This window comes from Convolutriloba macropyga, chromosome 5 (assembly GCF_964194025.1).
Source record: "Convolutriloba macropyga chromosome 5, txConMacr16.3, whole genome shotgun sequence".
Classification (NCBI taxonomy): domain Eukaryota; kingdom Metazoa; phylum Xenacoelomorpha; order Acoela; family Convolutidae; genus Convolutriloba; species Convolutriloba macropyga.
Window position 1 is genome coordinate 52,865,750 of NC_134472.1, and position 21,125 is coordinate 52,886,874.

Sequence of the window (21,125 nt, forward strand, 5' to 3'; positions counted from 1 at the left end):
TTGCTGGTCGATAAGCCCTAGACATAACTCTTATATCCGATTTTCAAAAGTTTTTTGATAGATATATTTATAAACTACGTGTTTATGCATAAAAATTAGAAAATGCACTGGTGGTGGAATGACGTAACAGTTATACAAAAAAATCAATAATGTCAGGTCCCAGTGTTCGTGGGGCACCAGTTTTCTCACATTTTAACTGAAAAGAACTAAATTCAACAATTTTTCCACACACTATGCAAATTTTTACGTTAAAAGTTTTGGCAAAGTGAAATCTATACGTATAAATTGTCTCATTGAGCTTAATTTGATATTTCTTGGTTTATGTTATCAAGCAACAACAAAACAAAAATAAAAACTCCTACACAAGGTATGCCGAAGGTCTCGATTTTGTTATAGTCTCATTTTTGTTTTTTTTTCTGATTTTTCAGTGATTTACCTTTGAAAAACAAACTCAAGATTCTAATAGCTGAAAATTGTAGTTCCAATTTGTCATCCTGAGCGCAGCTAGAATATTATCAATAATGAAATATTTAATCGCTACATTTTTTTCTACATTTTGGGGAGAAAATCAAAGAGTCCCGAATTGTTCTCCCCCAAAAACAAAGAGTTTCAATAATAGGTTAATTTTTTCATAGATTATAAAGGAGAAGTGGTCGAAGTTTTCAAAGTTGTCGAAAAAAACTTTTTTCATCTACTGATCAATAATGATGTTATTAGGTTTTGAATGAGAATTTGTATTCAATATTCTCTAATAGTTGCCAAGGTGAGGTGGTCTTTTCTGTCATTTGTAATACGAAAAAAACTACCTGCAATAATTTGTATCTTTATATTTCTGGTTGTTGCAAAAACTAAGAAGAGTAGAAGTTCAGTTATCGGTTGAAAATTGCACCCTAGAGTTTTTAAGTTTTTTTGTTTCCGAATTTTGTGTATATTTCTTTTTTTCAACTGATTCAGGAAGTTTTGACATCTTTGGAAGTTTTTGGGGTAAGGGACATTTTGCCGACCCAATAATCTTATACCAATATTCTTCTTAAAACGGTTTTTATCAATATTGGTTGATCGATATCTTTTGTTAAGAGGTACAAAACTTGTATTGGTATAACTCTATACTTTGTTTGCTAGGGAATATTTAGGAGCTCCTTAAAAGTGCAATTTGTAATAAATATAGAGTAAAATTGATTTATTGATATTGCCAATGGCATTTTTGCTTGAAATTTTTTGCATTCTGTAAATCATACATTGTCAATCAAAGTAGAGTAAAAAGGTGGAAAAAAAATCAGAGCAATTCATTTTTTGTATTTCGTCAAACAAAAACCTCAAAAAATCAGTACCGACTAAAAAGTTTGTTCTTTCCACTTTTCCACGTCAGATGTTTGTGATAACTATTTAAAGGCCAACTTCGTTTAGAGTAACATGCTCTGCTTTCACATTTTAAATTTTTAACTCTAAAAGTTAAAAATTTTTCAATGTTCTACATTTTTAATGTTTTCCAAATTTTTAATGTTTTCTTTATCCTGTGGCTTGGCAATTGTAATTTGACAAATAGCAAACTTGTCCACGTGAAAGATATGAGATGGCGTTTCAAAAATGGTTGATTTTTTTCTGGCAAGCATTTCAAATATTTCTGCTTTCGTTCTCTGATCATATTTCAGTCACTATTTCTAAAGTTGTTTGAACTTGCAATTTTTTGCGTGCTTTTTTGTTTAAAGTTTTTACCATCATCAATGATTTTGTTTTTTAAACACTGAAAGTAAAAATTTTTGATTTAAATTTATGAGGAGATGTTGTTTTGCAATCAGATGTGGACAAATAAACGGAAAAAATTGCAAAAAAAAATAAATTTTGTCTCAAAAGATGTAAATATTTTTTCGCAAGATAGAGAGAGAGCAGACGTTATCGTGGCAAAAGCCGCCAATTATTGTGAAATTTATCGATCAATCTTCTCGTTACACACAAGCATGACAATGTTCAAATGCAAAACTGGGGAAGTGCAACATGGGTAAACAACTTTTTTTTTCAAAATTTGTTGGTTTTAATTGATTTTTGACAGATCTTCATCATGTGCGATTTTACATTACCTATGCTATTAATACCTCAAGGAAAAAACGTTTCCATTTTTCATTGAGAATCTTGATTTCTGCAAAACAACCTCATTTATACTATTAATTTATTGTGTCCTTGCAATTTGTATTCTCTAACTAAAGGAAAATCAAGCCAAGTAACCAACACACCTTGCTTTTTCATTATAATTTCCGAACTATCAAGGTCAATTCAAAACTGATTCAATTGCTTTCAGGGCTTACAAGGAAGTACTCGAACTGTTTTAAATCTGCTACATAATAACACGGCCTTCGGTGTGATTAAGAAAGTTCAAAATAGAATTCGATATTTTTACCAGCTATGCAAGGTTATACTATAAAACGCATGGTCGCACCCTTCGTGCCTGCCCGCCCTCAGTTTTTTAATCAATAACACAACAATCCATATCCTCGTCGAAAATCCAGTTCGACTATTGCTTCTATTTCATCTAAAAATTCCGTTTTACAATGTGCAGAAATTCCGTTATCGATTGGTATAAAATTCGGAATAAGAGGGCTGTGGTAAATAATGGTTTATAGCACTGAGATATAGACGAAGTTGACAAAAAGAGAAAGAGTGAGAGAAAAGGGAACAGAGGTTGGGCAGAGCAAGTTGACCTGAACAAAAGTGCCCATTGTCATTCGCAGTCTTGCCCCAACTAATTATCTTGTCAAAAAATAGTCTCCGAAATTTACCTGTATTAAACTCAGTACATATGGTTAGAAAATGCACCGCATTCAACATTTACTTTTCCAACACATTTTGCCAGTTATTTTCTGAGAGGAATTAAGTACGGAATGAAAGTTGCTTTGTTAAATTTATTTCACTTCACTATAACTTTTTTAAAATTATATTTATACTTTAAAACTAAAAGTTACTGATAGGAAAATGTCGAATTAAAGTGGTACAAATTACATTTTTTTTTCGCAAAATATGGATACTTCAAAAAAGGGTTGTTAAATTTGTTAAAGTTCTTTAAAATAAATTATGCAAAAATGTTTTTCAAAAAAAAATTGTATAAATTGCACAATTTCTCAAAATATGGAAAGAGTTGTTACAATTAAATTTTAAAGTTTTCAGGTCAGCTTTTGACCATAATCTGCATTTCCCCATATATTTGACATTGCTATTAATGTACATTTGGTGGTCTAATTTCTTTCGGATGATTACTCTGTTTCGATTTCTGTTTTACGTTTCTTATTTTTCCATCGGATTTCATTAAAATCAGTTACTAATATAATCAATGAAAGTGCGACGTGGCGTGTGATACAAGAGATTTTAACAAATTGCAATCTTGTTATTCCGACTGTGTGATCAAATTTATTGTTTGCTATCTGATGAAAAGTGATAGAGGCAAACAACAAGGTGCTGCTGTGAGCGGTTAGGTAAGTCGAACTACAAACTAGCCGACGGGTCCAAAGCGTATTATTGACATTTGTTGTGTTCTATGTTGTTTCTGTACGTATGCATCAATCTAGAATAATTGCAAAAAAGTATACTGAAAAGCGATTGATTTTAAAAAGATTCTTTTAGTTTTGGCGTTTTCTGAAGTTTTTGCAATTTCTTGGATTGATATCTACTTTGCATATCCTTATTTTAAAATATACTTAGCAAATTCTTTCATTCTGAACAAAACAACTGCTTTAGTCATGTAAAAAAAGTGACAATTAAAGCAGCGTTTGCAAAATCATGTCGATTTGGCGCATAAAACAATTCACACTGATAAAAAATATGCGCTGTCTGGTTGGAAAAATTTTGAGGTATCTTAAATTTAAATGTTATGTCGGCACAAAGTTTCCATTCATTTTCGTCTTGGTCTACTTCGGTTCTTTGAGCGCTCTCGCCTGGTAACTTTGAATACTTGGCATGTATGATCAAATAATAAGCAGAAGGAGGAAGGGCTAAAGTAATGAAGAACAGTTTGGTGTGTTGGGAAAATGAAAGGCTGGGGAGGGCAGGGGGTGAATGCAAATTGGACAGTGGGATCAATCCAATTTAGACAGGTATGTCACGAGATGAACAAAAAGAATTATCCTTCACACGTATCATTGTAACAATTGTTCTCATCCAAATGAAAATCAAGCTAAATTTGTTTCTGCAGTCTGACAAGCCTAGCTTTGCATTTTTGTCAATTATTAGAAACCCTGAGGAGTTATTTTTGATGTCGATGCTTGTGCGTCAACTGTTGTTTAATCGTTGCTGCGTGGTTGAAGGTAATTTATATTTTGCAATTTTTCGGAAATTTGTTTTAGCAACTGTTTCTCGTTACCATTATTAGAGTGCGTTTGCTGGAAATAACTCGAAAGTTTAGTAGAGAAGAACAAGAGGTTCAATTTTTTGTTAAATTTGATCATTTATTAATTATGTCATAGAAAAAAAACAACTTCTGACTTTTGTGCATCGAATAGAAAAATAGATCAGCATTATTTGAAACAGTTCCATTTCTCATTAAATTTTAACATTAAATATCAATTAGCATTATAATGCTAGCTTTTCTGAGCTCTGAGCCTAGCCAGAAACTAATTTTCATCTCAGTTGGACCTCAGTTAAATTTGATATCTCAGTTGGAGTTAAATCTATTGGATTCTTCCGCATCATGCAGGAATCTTGTTACCTTAAGTTTTTAGATGAGTTCAGGTTTTTTATACAAGAAGTTGAAAATGCACTTTAAATGCTGAATAGGAATTGGTCATGATCTAACAAAAATCGTGAAGTGGCCATTCATAGTCAACAATTTCTTTAATTTTTTTAGAAGCACACATTAGACAATGATATCGACCCCTTGAGCAAAAACTGATTAATTTTCATTACAAAATCTTCTCTGAGGCAACTGTTTTTAACGCTGAATAAATAATAGAAGGTTTTGTCACAGATTTCAGTATTAATAACGTTTACAACCAACCTTGTCGTATGTGAAACTGGCTATTGTGCCACTTTTGCGGCCCTTCCTTTAATTATAGAGGACAATTCTTCACTTGAGAAGATCCGCTGTATTTAGAGGTGCTCTAATTCTCATATAATCCCAGCTCAAAATCTCATACAATAATTTTTTTTACTAGTTCCTAGTTGCAAATTACACACGAAGGCGAAGTCATCAAACGTGCACGAAGAAACTCTCCGTTTCATCAATTCATTTCAGGGTGTTTCCCAGGTTAAGGTCCCAGGCCTAAACCACCTCTGATCGGACCGACTTAGGTTGCACACGGGAGTTATATTGTGAACCAAATTACAGGGTCTGGAAAATTTTACAGTCGCCCAACATTCTGTACAATGGCCACTCAAAAGTCTGATCTGAGACCAAAGTCTGAGCATATTCTGAACAATGATTGCACTGAAGTCTGGGCGATTGAAATTCTGATCAGAGACCAAAGACTGAGCCTAGCATGGGCAAAGGTCGCACAACTCAATTAATTACGTCTGCCGTAAACTTCACAAGTTTGCTAAATATTCAACTTTTGAGATTTTCCATTATTTTCCTGAGGTTTTCTTTTCCTCCTTTTCGTATGGACTGGAGGCTGGCTAAGTTGGAGTTAAAAACAGACAACTAGAAAAGAAACGATTCCGCGCAACCCGTGAAAACCGAGACCTGAAACTATCTTTCTCTCTCTCTCTCTCTCTCTCTCTCTCTCTCTCTCTAAGCAAAACAATTTAATAATAATATAGAATAACTGAATGAGTGTAGGAACATTTTGACATAGACTCTACAAACACTGGGGAGCTCCCAAACAAAAATTTTTCTGATTGAATAACTTTTTGACCCAATAATCAAGATACTTTTTCGCTTAATAGCTACAAATATTTTTCTTAGGCAAGACAGAACACAAATCTTGGTGGCTATAATCATCACACAGTGAAGAACTTGCACACAACATTTGATTTAGTTTCAAAAGCTCTCTCGCTCGCTCAATAGTATACCTTTCTTACTTTCCAACCTACACTTCATGTTCTCAAAATTGCGTTGCATGAAAGTTGCAGCAGAGGTCTCTCCTGCAAAAAAGTTGCACTAAAAATTTGGTTGCTTGAAAGTCGCACATACAATGGTCACATAAAATTCTGACCAGATGCGGCTTAAGACTTGCGTGGTCTTTTCAGAGGCTGCTACCGTCGGAATAAGGTAGAACTATTCCTTGGGTCGCAAGAAAGTCTGGTCACAGGTAATTATTATCTGGCGCGGTCTGATCAGAAACCATTATTGCCTTGACATAGTCTGATCAGAGATGGCTTGGCATTGGGAATTTAACCTAGGTTAATAATAAATATTTATAATTGCTGTTAATTTATCCCCTTGTCAGCTAAGAGCAATACGTTTCAGTGTTATTTATGTCACCTTACCAAAAATTTTACCAAAAATTGCAGAAAGCAACTAAGCAACTTTGAACAATTTACTGTGACTTCTTAGGGGCCCTCGTAATCTTCGAACTCTTCTTGGATACGGCCAACTTAGTAATGACGTAGTAAGTTACTAGTTGGATCTAAAATGTTCACCTAGAACTTCTAAACCCAATTTCGTTGAGAATCTTAACACTTGATTATAGTCATTTCTTAATTCAAACCATCCAATGCCCTGCCTAAGTTTGCTACTTAAATTTATTTTAACACAAAAACAGTGAGATTTAAAATATTCCATAAAAAATATTCCAAAAATTTTTCCACAATTGTCACCTGTTTGCAAAAATTGTCTACGTCAAACTGTTTGTCATCGTCAAAGTGGCTGCTTATTCTATACCAAAGCGAGCCCCCTTCAACTACAGTTTTGATTTTAATCTAACAAAGTCTCTATAGGATCTCTGTAAACCGTATATGGTCTCATATAATCTGATAATTCTTTATATATTATGCAAGAAAACAGTACAAGGTCTCAATGAGCCACTTGCTACCACCACTTCGAAACTAATCTAACAAAGATTTTTATATGATATTCAAGAAAATGCTTTAGGGTCTCAGATAATCTTCCGATGCTCGACTTGCGTAATTGGAATTGTTAAATGAAAGCAGATTTAGCTCCACAAAACCAACTTCATTTGAATGTTCTTTCAGGACTCTTTATCTTCTGTTTTGTTGGCCGTCATAGATGCTATATTTATACAACTTTTAGTGCTTCTTATTTGCCTATGATAAGGTATTAAATCCCCTCATTTTTATTGGTGCTAATTTATTAACAGCCTTCTGTCCGAATTGGGCAATATTTTACTCATTTTTGGCAATGTGTTTTTTTTATGTGTTCAAACTAATAAGCGCAGTAATTTTATAAAATTAACCATCTGACTAGATGAGTTCTGGGAAATTTTGCCTTCTTTTTGACCAGAAATTGCGAATATTTGAATATTTTTATAATTTTAGTAGAACTGTTTTCTGAGAACAGCTGTTATTTATAATTATTACAGCCGATACAAACAAAATGCCGATATTTGAGAAATGCTTAAGCAATGAGTAGAAAAAATTGCTCAGACGTTTTCAATGAATTTTAGAATTCAAGCAATTAATATGATCAAATTTCAGATTAACATTGTGCAGCAAATTGGTGCAGCATAGTACGAAAAATCAAACGCAGTAACTTCATAGTTCTTTTTTTGTATTTGTCGTATCCTTTGAAATAAAATAATTTAGTTATTTTGTCCCCACTTTGGCCAAGTAAGATCAAAGCTTCTCATTAAAAGAATTAACATTTTTGAGTGGTTTTCTGGATTGCCCCAACAGTGAAGTTACTCTCACTAAATCAGGTAAAAACTGAAAGATGAGCACCAATGCTTTCATGGCGCAAGGACTAGCAGAGTAGAGCACAAACACGAATCGCAACCAATGGGAGACTGTGCCAGCATGTCAAAGCGGTCAGAAATCCCTCGAATAGATAGCTTCTGCTGTCTGAAAGTGTGGGTTTGATTTTCGACGGTCTCTTGAAGCCTGAAGAAAACCCATCTAATCCACTGCCTAGTAAAATATTTCTGAGAAAAATATTGCTCATTCATCCTAAATTTTTAATCCTCAGACGCAATGATTGCGTAAACTGTCTCCGCAGCCGCATCTTGGATAATTTTTGAGCGTAGAGAACAAGTCACTCTAACATAAAAATCAGCACAACGGCCGGACGTCCGTGATGGCAGAAAATTGTCACCAGATCGCAAAATGCTATCAGCAAGGTGTTTTTCCACTACTGGGAATACGTTAGTCGTTGAACTGGCTGTGTTAAACCTGTCGTGATTTTGGTCATTTTTTGGATGGCGTCTCCCCAAAAACATACTGGTCAGACAGTTGTAGTCGCTGAAAGTAAAAATGTTAAAGCTGTTTTGCCCATAATGATTTTATTTTGCAGCTGGCAAAAGTGAGAAAAGTTGATTGAATAAAAGGAATTCTCAATATTGATCTGAAGATCTCCAAGAAGGGACTCGGATTTATCTTGATTTTTTTGTCTCTTATTGCCTCCTTGCTTTGATCTTGATTTATTGCATGGTCCAGCAGCAATGTTTTTGTTGAAAGTCATAGGCTGTTCATCATTTTTTTTTTCTCGTTAAACTGAAAGGCCTCTGGAGTGATATTGTTTAGAAAAGTAACTGATGGCACGGTTTGCTTAGGATAAAGACTTTTTGTAGGATTAATCATAATAATGTTATCGGGAACAAACTTCTTGTTCAGTTCATTGAAGTTCACGAGTTTAGTGGTGGGGTTAAAAGCCATGTTAAGTACCATGTTCAACTTCACTTCTAATCTAAGTTGGCGTTCTCTTATAATTTTTTAATTTATCCTCGGGCGAGTTTTTATGGACAATTGATTGCAATTGATGCCATTAAGCCCATTAATTCCGATTATATTACACTAATCTACAACCTATATATTCACTCCAACACAAACTCATCTTCCTAACTCCAACCTTAAGGCCATACATAGCTCAGTAAATTTTATTGCTCTTCTATTTCCTCAAAACAACATTCAACGCCATTGATGGTCACTCTTCTAAGCGCTTCCTTTCTCATTTTATACAACCTGCCCTCGATGCCCCCCCCCCCCCCCCCCCCCCCCCCCCCCCAATCACCCCACCCCCTTCTCTGCCGCCCATGCAGTCATACCTAACCCAATGTCAACAGCTTCTATTTTGATGTTGTTGGCGATTTCTGTCTGTATTAAATTGCAAGTATAGGTAAGATAGGGGTGAGCGTGAGGTGGGTTGGGATCGAAGAGAGGGGGAGGGGGTGTAGGGTGTATAGGGTGTAGGGTTGGCGTTAGACAGGATAAATTTAGTAGAAATTGGTCTTTTTATTGGATTAAGCTGCTTGGTTGAAGACGACTAATAACCTCTCCTCTCTTCTCTCGCTATCTTTATCCATCCACACTATTAAAAGAAGACAATTCTGCTACATTGCTCACTTGACCAATCGTCTCATTTAGCCTAACCTTAACTAGTATACTATACTTAAATAATCGACAAATATGATAGTTTTTAAACTACTTGAGATGTGAAAATTTTTCATGACCTTTTAAATGCTACTATCGAGTTCTGTAACTTTCAATGATATGATCATATAGAGAAATGCACAATGTCAAAACTTCAGTTTTTTAAAGTCCGTTAACATAATTTCGAATTCTTTTACAGAAAACTGAATTTCCTCGTAAACTGAAACTTGGTAAACATCCCAGAAAAATACTTCCACTGTAATCTTTGTTTAATTTATAAATATTTATAACTCGTCTTTTGAACGTGAGCCGAGTTTTATGTTGTCATATTATCAAAAACAACGGCAATATTCTTCGGTCAATAAAAACATCGGCCATTCAGATAGACGTGACCCAACTTGGGCTAGTGCGGTGTGTGTTTTGCGTGTTTTAAGTGAAGCGGTGTGTGTTGATATTTGATAAACAGAAGGAAATTGAAGAATTTATTCAACATTCAATTGCAATATTAGGAATGAACAGAACACGCCTACCTCACGTAGAAGAACGTCCGCTTAGCAGAAGAATACATTCTATACATCTATTTGCTATATTAGCACTTTATATGGATAAATAGATTAATGTGCTGAATTGTTTCTGTATAACGTAGTTGATTATATTGGTTCGTTTTTCCTTTTAATGGAGGAATTTGTCATATTTTCGCTGATATATTTAATATTTTGGTGAATAAAACTAAACTAATAATACAATTACTTTGAGTATTTATCAGAAAACCGTTATAGCCAAGATTATTCGGCTATTTGAGAATTAAGCCAGTAGTTAAAATTGTGTGAATGAAGCACTGGGTTACAACAACAACAATCCTTCACGAATGCCTCTCCCAGTAAATTCATCCCAAAATTCTGTCTTAGCAGTGAACTGGGAAAAATTTAGTTTTATTTTAGACTCCCAGACCTAAATCAGGGAAAAAAGGAAACAAAATTAAGTAAATTGAAAGAAAATGAGCCGCCTTTTATGCAGAGAGTGCGTGTTGAAAACTAGAGCTGACAACCAATTTTCTGCTGGTATTATTTTTTAATCAAAAATTCTTGTTCGCTTTTGTTATATTTACTCAGATTTTGTTTTAGCGATTTCACAAAAAAAAGATGAAACAGAAGTCGTTCAGTAGTTAAGAAAGCTTGATTTTATTTTCTTATAATGTACAATTTTTTTTCTTTCAACCTATCAAGGTTACTTCTAATTAAAATAACACACTAACATTTACTTTATTGATTTTGGAGTTTGACCTGAAAAAGGTAAGAGCTTCTGCTGATATTTAATGCCAGTTATTACTTAGCGAAGTATTAAATTTCTGTTTTTAAGTAATAATAAATCATATGTCACTGCGATAACGAATCGTAATCAAGATAATAACGCCAACTACGATTTTCCACAGGGTTAGTTTTTAAAACCTTTCATTTTCAGTGGTGAGAAAATTTTCATTATTTGAAAACTTGCCTTGTTTATAAAACAAGGAGGCTTGCTAACATGCGATGGAACATTTTTCCGACAATCTTGTCTCGCAATTTAAGGACAGATAGACGTAGAAGTAGTTCTTTTTGTTCCGACCCCACTTGGGGGGGGGGGGGCAATCCTTCACGAATGCCTCTCCCAGTAAATTCATCCCAAAATTCTGTCTTAGCAGTGAACTGGGAAAAATTTAGTTTTATTTTAGACTCCCAGACGTAAATCAGGGAAAAAAGGAAACAAAATTAAGTAAATTGAAAGAAAATGAGCCGCCTTTTATGCAGAGAGTGCGTGTTGAAAACTAGAGCTGACAACCAATTTTCTGCTGGTATTATTTTTTAATCAAAAATTCTTGTTCGCTTTTGTTATATTTACTCAGATTTTGTTTTAGCGATTTCACAAAAAAAAGATGAAACAGAAGTCGTTCAGTAGTTAAGAAAGCTTGATTTTTTTTCTTATAATGTACAATTTTTTTTTCTTTCAACCTGTCAAGGTTACTTCTAATTAAAATAACACACTAACATTTACTTTATTGATTTTGGAGTTTGACCTGAAAAAGGTAAGAGCTTCTGCTGATATTTAATGCCAGTTATTACTTAGCGAAGTATTAAATTTCTGTTTTTAAGTAATAATAAATCATATGTCACTGCGATAACGAATCGTAATCAAGATAATAACGCCAACTACGATTTTCCACAGGATTAGTTTTTAAAACCTTTCATTTTCAGTGGTAAGAAACTTTTCTTTATTTGAAAACTTGCCTTGTTTATAAAACAAGGAGGCTTGCTAACATGCGATGGAACATTTTTTCCGACAATCTTGTCTCGCAATTTAAGGACAGATAGACGTAGAAGTAGTTCTTTTTGTTCCGACCCCACGTGGGGGGGGGGGGAGGACTATATACTCAAATGGGTTTTTTGTTCAGACAATTTTGGCCGATCGATATATTCATCGCAGAGAAATGTGAGTAATATCAATTAAAAGCTCGTCCAGGGTAGAATTTGAAATTAAAAAGATTTTTTAGAATTTCGTATTTTCGAGGAGTTATCGAGGTTTAAAGTTTTGTGTGAACCTTCAAATTAAGGCTTTTCTATAGAAATATTATTTCAAAGTTACTTTTCATGCTACAAAAGGGAAAGAATTTTGTGTTACCAGTAGACCGATAAAAATGCTAGTTTTGGTCTCGTGAGGAAGTTTATAAAAGAAAAACTCGAACTCAATTTGAGAGCTGGTTTTTTTTAGAAATTTTTTCCTATTTTTCATTGTTTTTTTTAGTCACTTAGAGACTTTTCATATCGAGGTTCGATTATAGACAAACCTCATTTACATTCAAATATTACCCAATGAAAAAAAATTGTGTTCAAGGCATCGCTCATGTTTTTTTGTCTTCGACTCTGAGTTTTCGAATTTTTAAATGAAATTTTGATTCTCTTTTTGAGATTTTACTAAATTTTGGGAGTCCTTTTGCATAAACTTGCTAACTAAGCGTTCAATTGTTTTTCTTATGTGCATTAGGTAAATCTATATAACGCTTTGAGTGGACAGCTAAGGGCTGTCGAGACTTTAAAAAACAATTTTTCAAATTTTTTTTTGATTAACCGATGTTAAACTTATTTTTATGAAGAGTAAGTCAATCTCAGTGATGATAGGAGCCCCTTTTTTTTCTGCAAACAAAATTAATCCGATAAGTGGTTTTATCTGCTAACTATTGGTTTTATGACTTCGATAACACGAGTTTTCGTAGTTTCAAACCAAAATTTGTTTTTTTTTTTGTAATTTTTTCCTTTTGAAATCTTATCCCATTATCTTCGTATTGGCAGTTCCATTGGCTTAGAGGAAAACGTCTGAAGAATCCTAGATAAAGTTTTCAGAGAAAAGATTATGGTTTAAATGGCTCCGACACTTTCTTCTCAAATTTATGCTGCTTTTTTTAATTTTTGCTTGTGTTTGTTGTTGTTGTTTTCACAATCATAGAACTTATTGTGATGTCTTATTAATATTTTGAGAACGAACATTCATGTCTTCCTATCGAGGCATAAAGTATGGTATTTTAATTCCGTTGAAAGCTCTTGAATTTAATGGCTGTCAAGCCTTTAAAAATAATTTTTTGAATTTTTTTTGGACCTTATCCAATCTTGAATTAATTTTCGTGAACTGTAAGTCATTTTCTGTAATAACAGGACCTCCATTTTTTCTACTGCAACTAAACTGAATCAGGTTATTGGTTTTTTTCTAACTGTTGGTTTTACGACTTTGATGCCACCAGTTTTCATAATTTTTTTTTATTAACTTTGGTTATTTTTTTGTAATTCTGGTTCACTTTGAAATTTTATCACATTATCCTAATATTGATATTTCTCAGTAGCGTAGAGAAGGCGTTCAAGGGTTCACAGATAAAATTTTCGGAGAAAAATTTATGTTTTAAATGGCTTTTTCACTTTGTTGCACTTCTCTGCTGAATTTTAAGTTTTTGCCTGCTTTTGTTTTTGTTCTCACAATAATAAGACCTATTGTGATGTCCTACTGATGAAATAAGAATGAAAAACATCCTTATCTCTTTTGAGGCTTAAATTTCCGGAATTTTTGACTTCTGTTGAGAGCTGTTGAATTTAATTACTGTTAGGACATTTATAAAAATACTTTTTTGGACACTAACTATTATCAAACTTATTTATATGAACTGTAAGTCAATCCAGTAATTGCAGGACACCCGTCATTTTATTTGCAAATAAAACAAAACTAGTGAACGGATTTATTGGCTAACTTATGGTTTTACGACTTCGATGCCTCATCCTAATATTGATAGTTCCCATTGGCTTATAGAAGACGTCCAATGGATCATAAATTAAGTTTTCAGAGAAACGCTTATGGTTTGAATGGCTTCGATATTTTCTTCTCGCACTTTTCTTCGGAACGTTTGGTTTTTGCATGTATTTATTGTTGTTTTCATAATCATAAGACTTATTGTTCTTTCGATGACTTATGATTGACAAGCATCCTTGGCTCTCATTAAGGCAGAACTTAGCTTGTTTTTACCTTCCGTTGAAAGCTATTGATTTTAACGTTGTTGATATAACGGGTTTTCTCAAAAATTTCGTGGTTTTTTTATATTTGTTCATACTTGTTGATTGTTTGAAGTCATATTGTTAAGAAAAGAGGAACCCCACTACTGCTAAAAATTGATATTGGATAAGAAAAATGTTAACCGAAAATTTCTTTTTTTATTGGCTTCGACACTTTTCTCTCTCAAATTTTTTTAATATTTTTATTTTTGTCATTTAATTCTTCATGTAGTCGTAAAATGCTGACTGGTATTGTAGGCTTCTTATTGAGGATTGAAAGAATGATGTTGCTCAATGCACTCATTTATAGCGAATAGTATTAAAGTTTACGATATTGCTCGTTCTCAAACATTTTTTATACTTTTCAGGTTCTGTTCTTTTCGTCAGCTTGTAATTTATTCTTATCATTGAGAGGTTCACAATGATAAGAAGTATAGTTCAAAAAGTATTTTTCATTGATGTCATGTCGTAGCTCATGTTTTGTTTGTTGGACAATATGCGTTTTCATAAAATTTTGTGAGTGGTCAATATTTGTGTTTCTTTGTTTCTTCTTTTAGCATTTTCGCTGAAAAATTTTTGTTTTCGCTTATTTTGGTGTTTGTTTTTGTTCTCGTAGTCTTTTTGTTGGCAGATCTTGTGAGCGCTGTAATGAGGCATGGTATTAATGAGGCAATTCAATCAGTAACTTGTTTTTGTAACGATTTTTTAAACCCAAACATCTATTTTTAATTATCTCATCATTAGGTTGACAATTCAGTCAAAAATGTAGATTATCTCAGGTCCGAACATCATGTGCGAACCCACATTTACGAACATCCTTGTTGTTATATGAACTTCGATGGATTATTAGGAGAAAGGCAGAAGGCTATGCAAAAAGGGTTCATACCAGTGAGATTAATTTTGTTTATACCTTAAACCAAACGAAACGACAGACATGAAACCAACTCCAACGCAATTTATCCAGTAGAAAAAAAACAATTTATCAAGCGAACAACGAATTTTACCAAAAAAGACAAAATATGTGATCCAAAAATCAACATATATCCTATTTTCAAACTGAATCTCAATCTGTAATGTAACGGGTAAGTAGCTGTAAGTAACAAACTGCCTCTAAATTATTTGGCCGAAGATTTTAAGTTCTGAATTTAGCCGTATAATTCAATGCAAAAGTTAAAAAATAGCCTCTGCACTCAATTTTAAATATGAATCATCTAGTTTATCTTGCTAATGAAAATAATTTGCGAGTCGACAAAAATTTTGAAGTGCAAACAAAGTTGTTCCCAAAACTGCTGTTATATTTGACCAAAATTTAAAAAACAATTTTTTTTCAAATATACACATTCTGAAGTTTCAGCAACGTTTCTACAGAAAGCAAATTGTTTTGTCAGCAACCAAAAAATTGAAAAGCACAATTATAAAAAACTAAATATAATCAGAAAAATTAGTGGAATCCAAATAAAGACCAAAAATCGAAATATCTAGAAATTTTACGAAATTAATTTAATAAAATTTATATCGACGGTTAGCTATCAAAAGAAAGGAAAATAAGGTTCAGATAAGCTTCACTTTTGATTTACGAAGACCTTAATCAAAGAGATTGAAAGGAAAGACAACAAAAAAACAAAAACGGTCAGAACTCAAAATTCACATGTGATTTTGAAAACGTTTAGTGTCCAGTCAAACATAATTTTGATAGCATTTTGTGTCGAGTCATAAAAACCGGTAGCTGTCAACAAGAATAAAATTTGAAACAAGAATAAAAAATTGATAAAGTTCGCAAAATTGTTATGGGAATTTTTAGTTTCAAAGTCCTTAGTTGCCCGCAGACCAATTCAAACAATCGCATATGCTAATCAAAATACAGTTCGCCAGAAGGTCACAAGAAAAAAAAAGCAAAACAAAAGTAAGAGAAAAATTGAGAAAAAAATGCCTCTTAAAACCAAAAAATCTAGATTAAAATTGAAAATCTGTTTAATATTAAAAAACTGCGTTGTGGCAAAAAATAGCTTCGATATCGCTTCGAGATTACTAAACCTGAAAATTTTGAAATTGGTAAAATAATTGTCAGAAAATAACAAAAAACTTTTGAAAAAATCCCCATTACGGTGAACAAAATTAACGTGAAAAGTGAAATGTTCACAAAAACTTTAAACCTCGATAACTAAGAGGACATTTTTCCACAAAACTTTTTAATTTCACACTTAACGCTTGACGGGGTTTCTAGTGATATCACTCACAACTCTCAAAAAACCCAGTTGAGCATATAATTTCTCACACCACAAGTGGACTCGGACGAAAAAAGCTTATGATTGTGTAGATAGCGTATTAAATTCGTCCTTTAGTATGGTGAAAAGTTCCAAAAAGTCTTTCTGATTTCAAATCTAATCAGTTTTACAGTGTTGAGAACGAATGTCGGCGCCCCTAAGAATTTGAACAGTTTTATAGTTTGACGTTGACGGGTAATGATCAATAAATTTGTTTCTAATTGATTCAATAGATTACTTAGGGTGCCTTAATAGCCTATTAGTCTTTAGTAGTCATAACTATTTATAACTAATTAAACACAGGTGCATTCCATTTGAGGCATGAATAATCTTGTCAAATCGAACACAATTATTTCAAATTCTCCTTTTCACGCCTTGTTGGTTGTAAAAATTGCAACATTGTCGCTTATTTGACAATAAAATAATTACTTGTCACCACATTTAAAGCGTAAATGAGAAAAATTTTATGGTTTCAAGTTCTGCTGTATGGTTTATATTTGTACAAATAATACACGTACAATTTCGCTGCAAATTTCGTCCCCTGTAGTCTCCGTTTTCTAGATATTTTGTTTTCATTTGCAAACAATTCGCCTCATAAAAGCATTTTATTGATTGCTGCTGCAGCATTGATGCTTCCCCGTTTGATAAATTGTTATTGTTTATCAGTATTTGGAGTGGGAAAAGCTTTTAATGGTAAAAGGCTTACACAAGTTAACTTTTTGTTATAAATGTTTAGTTTCAACCCCGCAACTCTCTATCAAAGCCAGCACAGTTCAAATCGGGCAAATCAGTTCACATCTGGTAGTCACGTGAACAAATCTCTATCGCCCCACAGGTCCAGATCGGGGGGCAGAAATTTACAAACCCCTCAACAGATCCCAGCTTTTCAAAAACACCCCCCGAATAGTTCACACCATAATTCCTCCTCGCTTTACTGGTCACGAACTACTCCGTGTCTCGAAACAGTTGACGAACACCAATCTTCCACTAGTAACTCCACGACACGACTCGCTTCGTCTGATCCTCGTAATTTAGTGCACGAGTTTCCTTATTTGGAAAGGCAGGTGCAGTCATCGCAGAGTTTGCTGCTATCCGAACGAGGAGCGTCGTCAACTGCACCGTATGGTCGAAGCAGACGGTCCGATGTTTATTTGGGTCAAAGTCGCCCTTTGAGCTTCCACCAGTCGCCAAATGGAGGCCAATTAAGGTGAGAAACATTCTTCCTCCTTTCTTATACTTTCCTCCAAGAGAATGGAAAATTTGTTTCTCCGAAGTAAACAAAATGTTTGATGTCATAAGCTTGCGTCAGCAATAGGAATTATGTTTTTGGATTGATGTTTTGTATAGCAGTACGGCATTATCAATTACACATGATCAAATTCGAACGCCACTTGCAAGTTTCAAATTCTGGAGTATAGTTCTCGCTATGTAAATGGAAACCTTCGGCATTTTACTTGCAGATGCCTGTTTTAAGACAATGACTTCGCAAAAACGTGATTTCGCGTGTTTTCAGTTTGACTTTGCAAAATTTTGGGTTTTGTATCAAAGCACTGCGCGCTTCTCGATTAATGAAAAAAAATTATTAGTGACATCATCAAGGTTAAGTAACCTATACATTCAAGTCAACCAACAATGCGCCCTGTCATCAACATCTCCCTCATGGTAACTAATAGCCGCCCTCATCTCAGCCGGCTATTATAGCTGCGCTATTTGTTTTACAAATCAAAGAATTTGAATTGTATCTCGTACTTAACGCCAAGTCAATATCAATGCTGAGCAAGTCTAATTCCAAGTCTAAGTATCAGTACTGATTCAGAGCTATGATCATAACACATTTAAGACTTGTCAGTCATGGCTAAGACTTGGCAAGTCTAAGCCAAGTGCGAACATAAAGTTCCGTACGGGGATTGAACCCACGGTCTCCCTCTCCCTAGATGTTTGCCACGTGAAAATTAAGTATTCAAACGGCTGAACAAATTGAAGAGCGGAGAGAAGAGAGAGAGAGAGAGAGAGTGATAAGCGAGTTGAATTTTATTTGAACACGTGTTGTTTTTTGCAGTTGTTTAGGTTTTTTCAATTTTTACGACAAAGTGTTTTTAATAAAACATATTAACAAGTAATTGTAAGTTTATGAGTTTTTTTTACCATTTATATCATACATTAGAGTTTTATATGAGCTTTTTTTGGTGGGTTCGCCGTTATAGAAGCGTTTTTAGCAGTTTTTGTTCTTTTTCTTGTATTTTTTAAAATAATTTTTTTGGTTAAAATTAGTTTGCTTGATGATTTTTGTGGCCCTTTGATTTCCTTTACATCAATTTAAGTTCGTTTTAGTTGATGAAAATTTGCCTTGTTTTTCTGTTTTCGATTTTTTTTAGTCTTAGTCTTCTGTTTTTGCTGTTTTTCAAGATCCTTTTTCTGTGTTCTATAGGAGTGTTGTTAGGGTTTAGTTACCAGGTGAAAACATTTAAAGGTTGTGATAGCGTAAATGCATATCTTCATAAAATGAACTATTCAATTCCTCAGTTGTATGCAGTTTCTACTCGTTGCTTATGTTTTATGTATTTTCCACTGAGTTTGGTTGTCGCATGGGAGCTCACTGAATAAACCAGAACTGCTATGAATGTTTTTTGGAAATATTTTTAAAGAGTATTATTTTAAAAATGCACAGATTTTTCCGTTATTTTCCTTTAATTCTTTTCACTTCGATCGCTTTTTCTAATTTTTCGAGATGTATCTTTAATGTTGACTGACCACCATTTGAAATTTGTTTATTAACCGCAATTAAACATTACCATACAATGTATGATAGACAATACTTTTGGAGTAGCAATTTATGAAAAATTTCTTAGAAAAAATTTTGCTGATAATGATTACGACGTTTTTGGTTTTATTGATAAAAAGAAGTTAATGAGTTATTCGGATTTTTTTTGAAGGTGTAAATTGCTTCGGGTGGTTTTCGGAGTCTTTCATCTATTTTTATAAAGATCTATGCACACATTTTATATTTTTAGGTCAAATTGGAAAAGGTTTTGGTCACACCAAAAAAGAGAGTGGAGCAAAAAAGCCAGTGGTTTCGCGGCTCTTTTTTTCTTGTAGAGATTTTTTTAAAGTACAGTAAGAAAATGGTGTTTGAACAGAAGTTCGCTTTCTCGATTGTTGTTTTTTATTCACATGCGGCAATTTGACCTCGATTTTTGTCATTTTTTTCCAATTTTTGCTCGGAATTTTACAGACGGTTTTCAATCCTGTTTTGTCCATTATAGGTCTAATCTTTTGTTTAGTCGATGACAAATTTTTGAATTGCAGGCCAATACTTGTCCTATGTTTTTTTTACTTCATCGATTAAAAATTTAATTTGCTTTACCTCATTCTGCCGCTTTTTTGACATTTTGAATGAAATCCTATCGACTTCTTTAGGCTAGTTTCATTTTACCCCAATCTGTTCAATGTGCTTTTAAACATCACTTGCTCAGCAAATCGATCTTAACAAAGTCATAAAAAACAAATTCGAAAATAGAAACGGGATAAACACTTAAATCCCAGTTTTATACGCCAGCTACTTGAAGCTAGTTTTTATATGTCTTAGATACCATCTCTAATGCCCGTTGGCATGGAAAGAAGCCCCTATATCCTCTCACTAAGAAACAAGAGTCTGACGAGCACGAAATAAATTAATATAGTTCGCTATTTAAAAATATTTTTTTGTTCAAAAATTATTATTCATTTTTCCATTTTTTCAATCCCAATCGGGGCTATGGGAATCAAAGTCGGCTATTAATCTGCAATCGGCCGGGTCTGTTTGATTACTGAAATAAGAGGCTGCCCTGTTTTTAGCCTTCCCTCTTGTTTCTTGGACTTCCGCCTGGTCTACAATCTCTTCTTTCTGTTTTGTGGACTTTCTGTTAAATTTTGAATCGAACGAAAGTGCGAGGTGTTTTTATGATTTTATTGGTTTTTTCAATATAATATTATTTCATTTTTGGGTTTTTTGGCAGCAAAAATTAAAGTAATGGAGAGCCTCTGAAGCTGTTTTTGAAAAGATAAGCTTATTGTCCGTCTTCCCCAAATCAAGTGATATCATTCCCGTTTGAGCGGAAAGGTACCATATAAACAGCGGTGTTATTCATATGGATTTTATACGTTTTATATTTGCAATTTTATTTTGAAGCTTTAGAGGTCCAAAGTTTTTAATTGAGACTGAAGATCTGGAAAAGCCGCAAATTTTAAACCCTCCCCAATGTTCTAATTTAAAAGAGCTTGTCAAAGTTTGGTCAAAACTGGCTGAAGAAATAATCCGAGATCGTCAGGTATCTCAAGCATCAGGTTTTTTACCGATGTTTTTAAAAACGTTTTTCTGTTTTTCTGGCTTTTTTATAAAAACTTTTTCCCGGTTTTTTACCTTTTCGCCAATTTTTTTTGACCTTTAGCTTACCTTTTTCACAACGTCCTCGCATTTTAAGGTTTTTGTGACCTCTTTGTGACGTTTTCTCGATGTTTTTATTGAAACTTTTGAGGCAATTTTTGACGTTTTGCTGTCCTTTATTTAGATGACGATCTGCCGGCAATTTCTGACGTTTTCTTAAATAATGTAAAGCTTTTTTGGGCACAATAAAATGTGTGCCTCTAAGGCAAGTGCTTTTAGACTTCCGCCTGGTCTACAATCTCTTCTTTTTGTTTTGTGGACTTTCTGTTAAATTTTGAAGCGAACGAAAGTGCAAGTTGTTTTTATGATTTTATTGGTTTTTTCAATATGATTTTATTTCAATTTGTGGGTTTTTTCGCAGCAAAAATTAAAGTAATGGAGATCCTCTGAAGCTGTTTTTAAAAAGAT

General features: G+C 33.6%; 1 protein-coding gene across 4 annotated transcripts in view; it reads left to right on the forward strand.

Moving 5' to 3' along the window:
* Nucleotides 1-21,125, forward strand: part of LOC142339458 (uncharacterized) — a 191,329-nt gene that overhangs the window by 87,650 nt on the left and 82,554 nt on the right. For all 4 annotated transcript variants that reach the window (XM_075389495.1, XM_075389496.1, XM_075389497.1 and 1 more), the window contains one exon: nucleotides 17,031-17,501. In XM_075389495.1, coding sequence (XP_075245610.1) covers nucleotides 17,031-17,501 — 471 coding nt within the window. The remainder of the gene's footprint in view (nucleotides 1-17,030; nucleotides 17,502-21,125) is intronic.